We start from the raw sequence: 4,627 nt of genomic DNA, 5'->3' as shown, positions 1-4,627 counted from the left end.
AATAGACAAAGAATGTATAAAACTCAATAATAAAAACGTTAATGGTTAAAATGACAAAATTTATGTTATATAAGTTTTACCACAATGATTTATTAAATCCCCCTACTTTCCTAGAAAATCATCAAGAAATCAACTCTAATCATCATGACACTCTATTTTTTCCAAATACTTATCACTACACTAAGAAGATCTTGTTTATTGTTTGTCTCCTCCCACTACATTTAAGGATGTGATTCTGACAAGAAGAACAAAGACAGTCTGGGGCTGCTGGTTCAAGGCCATCGAGAACCCGGAGCAGAAAACCAGGGCTCCCGGTCAGAGGTGAACTATGGGTCTCGCGAGTACCGCCGGGATGGCAGAAGGCTACGCGGTCCTAACCCAGCAGGGTAAGGAGGAAGCAGCCCTTCCTGCTCGCTGCCAACACTACCCTGCTCCGCCCGCCAAACCTTGGCAGGGTTCGTGGCGCCACCTGCAGGTGACCATCTGCACTGCAGAGGGCGGTGCATCCCCGCAAAGTCAAAGACGCAAAGACCAAAGGAAGAGGCAGCCTTTCTGGACTTTATGGTGGGTCTCAGCCACTGTCAACTGCTTCATTGAAGAGGCTATTTGATTCAAGGGTATGCGAGCGGCCCCTATTTTCCAAGGGGGGGAAACTGAGCGTCAGGCGGAACATGCGTTCATGAAAAAGCTAGAAGGGGAATGTGGATCAAGCGTCTATTTAAAAACCCCGCGGCTCCGCGCCAGGGTCCTCCTCAGAGCCACCCTCACCTCCTTGTTGCGCAGGGTGTACACCACGGGGTTCAGCAGCGGCGTCACCACCGTGTAGAACACAGCCACCAGGCGGTCCTGGTCAGGCCTTCCCCCGGACTCGGGCCGCAGGTAGATGACGGAGGCGCAGCCGAAATGCACAATGACCACGGTGAGGTGGGCCGCGCAGGTGGAGAAGGCCTTGCGCCGGCCGGCCGCGGAGGGGATCCTCACGACGGCGGCCACGATGAAGGCGTAGGAGAGGAGGATGAGGAGGAAGGAGACCAGCACCACGAGGACGCTCAGGAAGAAGATGGCCAGAGCTTTGCCGGCACTCCCGGAGCAGCTGAGCTTCAGGACCGGGGCGATGTCACAGAAAAAGTGCTCCACGCGGTCGCTGCCGCAGAAAGGCGAGGAGAAGATCATGCTGGTCTCGATCGAGGCCACCGAGAAGCCGGAGCAGAAAACCAGGGCTCCCAGGCAGAGGCAAACTGTGGGTCTCATCATCACCGAGTACCGCAGGGGGTGGCAGATGGCCACATAGCGGTCATAACCCATCAGGGTAAGGAGGAAGCAGTGGCTGCATCCCAGGCCCAGGAAGAAGAACATCTGAGCCCGACAGCCGGGGATGGAGATGGCCTGGCTCTCCATGAGCAGATGAGCCAGCATGTTGGGGATGGTGACCAGCGTGTAGGAGGTCTCGGAGAGGGACAGCACCGCCAGGAAGCCGTACATAGGAGTGTGAAGGGTCCGATCCACCTGGATGATGGTGATGATGGTGATGTTGCCACTGAGGGTGACCAGGTATGTGAGAAAGAACAGCCCGAAGAGGGTAGTTCTCAGATCTGGGAGGTTGGAGAAACCCACCAGCACAAACTCAGTCACCAGCCAGGTGACATTTTCCTGCTGCTTCTCAGGAGCCTGAGAGGAGAGGACAGAGTGAATGGAATGGGACAATTTCATAACGAATCTGCCATGCATCTGGTACCGGTAGGGTAGGAAATCATCCCTGTTTTACAAAAAAGGAAAGAGACTCAGAAATTATGTCACTTGTTTTCCTAAATATCACCCAGCTAGCCAGTGTCTCTTCAATAGACAAGAAAATCACAGATATGGAAACAACCTGTGTCAGTCAATGGATGAACAAATAAGGATGTGGTATGGGGCACCTGGCTGGTTCACTGGTACAGCATGCGACTCTTGGGGTGGCGAGTTCAAGCCCATGTTTGGTGTAGAGATTACTTAAAAAGAACAAGGAGGAGGAGGAGAGGAAGGAGAAGGAGGAGAAGGGCTATATACACACAATGGAATATTAATCAGCCTTGGGAAAGAAGCAAATCCTGCCGTGGGCAACTAAATGTGGCTGGATCTTGAGGACATGATGCTAAGTGAGATTAGTCAGATAAGGAAAGACAAATACAGTATGATATCCCTCATAGGTGGAATCTAAAAGAGCCAGACTCTTAAAAAAAAACAGAGAGTAAAATGGTCATTGTTCAAGAGTCTCTACCAAGAGGGGCATGCCTGGCTGGCTCAGTCAGTAGGGCATGCAACCCTTGATCTCAGGGGTCATGAGTTCAAGCCCCATGTTGGGCATGGAGCCTACTTAAAATAAATTTTTTTTAAAATTTTTAAAAGAGTTTCTACCAGGAGGCATGAATTTCCCAGTAATTCCCACTTGACATGTACAGGGAATTCAAAGTCCCCATCTGATGAGAAAAAAACATATAAGGGTCAAGTGGATGTGGGAGAGGAATTTACAAGGTCTGCTGCAGTCCGTGTGAAAAGAACACCCCAGAAAGACAAAGCCTGTAACAGTGATATCTGCAATGAACAAAGTAACACCTTTAGGAATCTGACTTCTATGGGCCCTAGGCACTTCTGCCTTCCCCATACAATTTTTTTTATATTTTTTATATTTTTTATTTTTATTTAAATTGTATTCAAATAAAGTTTATTGAATCAAATAAAATCTAAATTTTATTTAAAATAATTTAAATATTATAACATTTTAAATGTGTATGTTATAGGACTGTGTTGGTATAAAGATGAATATATTCTTCAACCCTCAAAGCTTATTTATTTCTTCTGATCTGAGAAATTAACACAATTTCATGGCCCCCCACACCCACCCAATAGTATTGTGGACCCTAGGCATTGTGCTAATGGCTACATGTGTTAATTAAATGGGAAATGACTCTGAAATTATTGACCATTTTAATTCAAATGATGAGGCTTTAGTAGAAATCCTGGATTGGTGATAGCTTAATTGTTTTATGATGGATTAACCTACTAGCTCAGAAAAAAAAATACCTATATTGAAATTTTCCTCAGAGTATTTTGCACTCACTTGGAACATGGGACTTTTTTTAAGGAAAATGCCCCCCAATGCCATCTTTCCCTGCTGATCAAGAGTTCATTGGCTTAGATAAGCAAAACTCAGTCTTGAGTTCCTCAAATACCAACTCAGACAAGGCAGGTGGGAAGGAGAGTGGAGAGGACAGTACTGATTCAGGAGCCACCTAGTGGCATTTTGGGTAACCTGCAAGCCAGTGACTTCTAAGAGGAGAAAAAATGAATGGCTGTACACCTGACAATTCTCATCCAACAATGGGGCCATAGAAATTGAGAATAATCATTTAAATGTTTTAGAAGTTTGCTGAAATTTTAATTTAGGAAACATAAATTTTAGATTTTAGTTCTGAAGATATAATAGAGAAAAACAACAAAAATGTTCTTGATCGATATTCTGGTTATGAAGAAAAGACGAGTCAGGACCATCGACGAACTTAACAGGAGGGAAAAGATGGTGAGGGAAGGAAGAAACAGGCAGCCATGTCAATCGAGCACAGGGGTGAAAAAGTTTTCTGTAAAGGACCAGATAGTGAATATTTTAGACTTCATGGGCTGCACGATCTCTGCCATAACTGCTCAACTCTGCCATTCTAGTGTGAAAGCAGCCATAGACAATGTACAAACAAGTGTGCATGGCTGTTTCAATAAAACTTTATTTATAAAAACAGGCAGCGGGCCAGATCTGGTCCTCAGACTGTAGACAAGTAAAACTAAAACAATATTCAACTTAGGGAAACTCCAAAGAGCTCCTCTGAGGAATTTGTGCTATGATAAAAGCAAAGCCTACTGTGAAATCTGCAGAAACTAAAGCAAAATGAAATTCAAAAACCAAGAATCTTGGACTCCACTTAAGAAATCTAGATCTGAGAAAATGCACACTGGGCAGAGACGCATGTGACTAAAAGAAGCCCCTTTACTGCAAATTAAATAGTATCAGAACATCAGAGCTTTTAGAGAGTGAGAATAATAGAAACTCAATGACCTGGAAGACTTCATGAAATAACTGGATATGACCATTAAAAAAAATGTAATTTCCAAATATCACAAAGCATTGTTAAATTGAAACAAATGTATAGGCAAATCACAAACTAGAAAAGGTTGTGACCCTAAAATATGTTTAGCTCTTACAAATCATTAAGAAGAAAATGAAAACTTCCAGTTATAAAATAAGTAAGTCATGGGATATAAAGTCCAGCATGGTGAACATAGTTGATAATTCTGTAATGGTTATTTGAAAGTTGCTGAAGAATACATCTTAAAAGTTCTCATCACAAGAAAAAGAATTTGTAACTATGTATGATGGTGATCACGTTGCCATATATAATAACACTGAATTATTATGTCGTACAACTGAAACTTCTCTCTCCCTCTGCTCCCCCCCACTCACATGCAGGCACTCGCAGTCACGCTCTCTCTCTAAAAAAAAAATAAAAAGAAGAAGAAGAATCAATAACTTGGGGCACCTGGCTGGCTCAATCCATGGAGCTCTTGACTCTTGATCTCAGGGTCATGAGTTTGAGCCCCA

The 4,627-nt window shown here is 44.1% G+C and overlaps 1 protein-coding gene across 1 annotated transcript; it reads right to left on the bottom strand.

Annotated features, from left to right (window-relative positions):
• Positions 1-306: 306 nt before the first annotated feature.
• Positions 307-1,710, bottom strand: LOC118005584 (olfactory receptor 10T2-like). The gene has a single exon (XM_034997551.1). The coding sequence runs from the start codon at positions 1,708-1,710 to the stop codon at positions 715-717; it is 996 nt and encodes a 331-aa protein (XP_034853442.1). The 3' UTR covers positions 307-714.
• Between the last annotated feature and the right edge of the window lie 2,917 nt (positions 1,711-4,627).

Source organism: Mirounga leonina, unplaced genomic scaffold (genome assembly GCF_011800145.1).
Source record: "Mirounga leonina isolate KUSES-001 unplaced genomic scaffold, KU_Mleo_1.0 Mir_94, whole genome shotgun sequence".
NCBI classification, from domain to species: Eukaryota; Metazoa; Chordata; class Mammalia; order Carnivora; family Phocidae; genus Mirounga; species Mirounga leonina.
The sequence above is the reverse complement of the archived record's forward strand: the minus strand, read 5'-3'. Positions and strand labels throughout refer to the sequence as shown.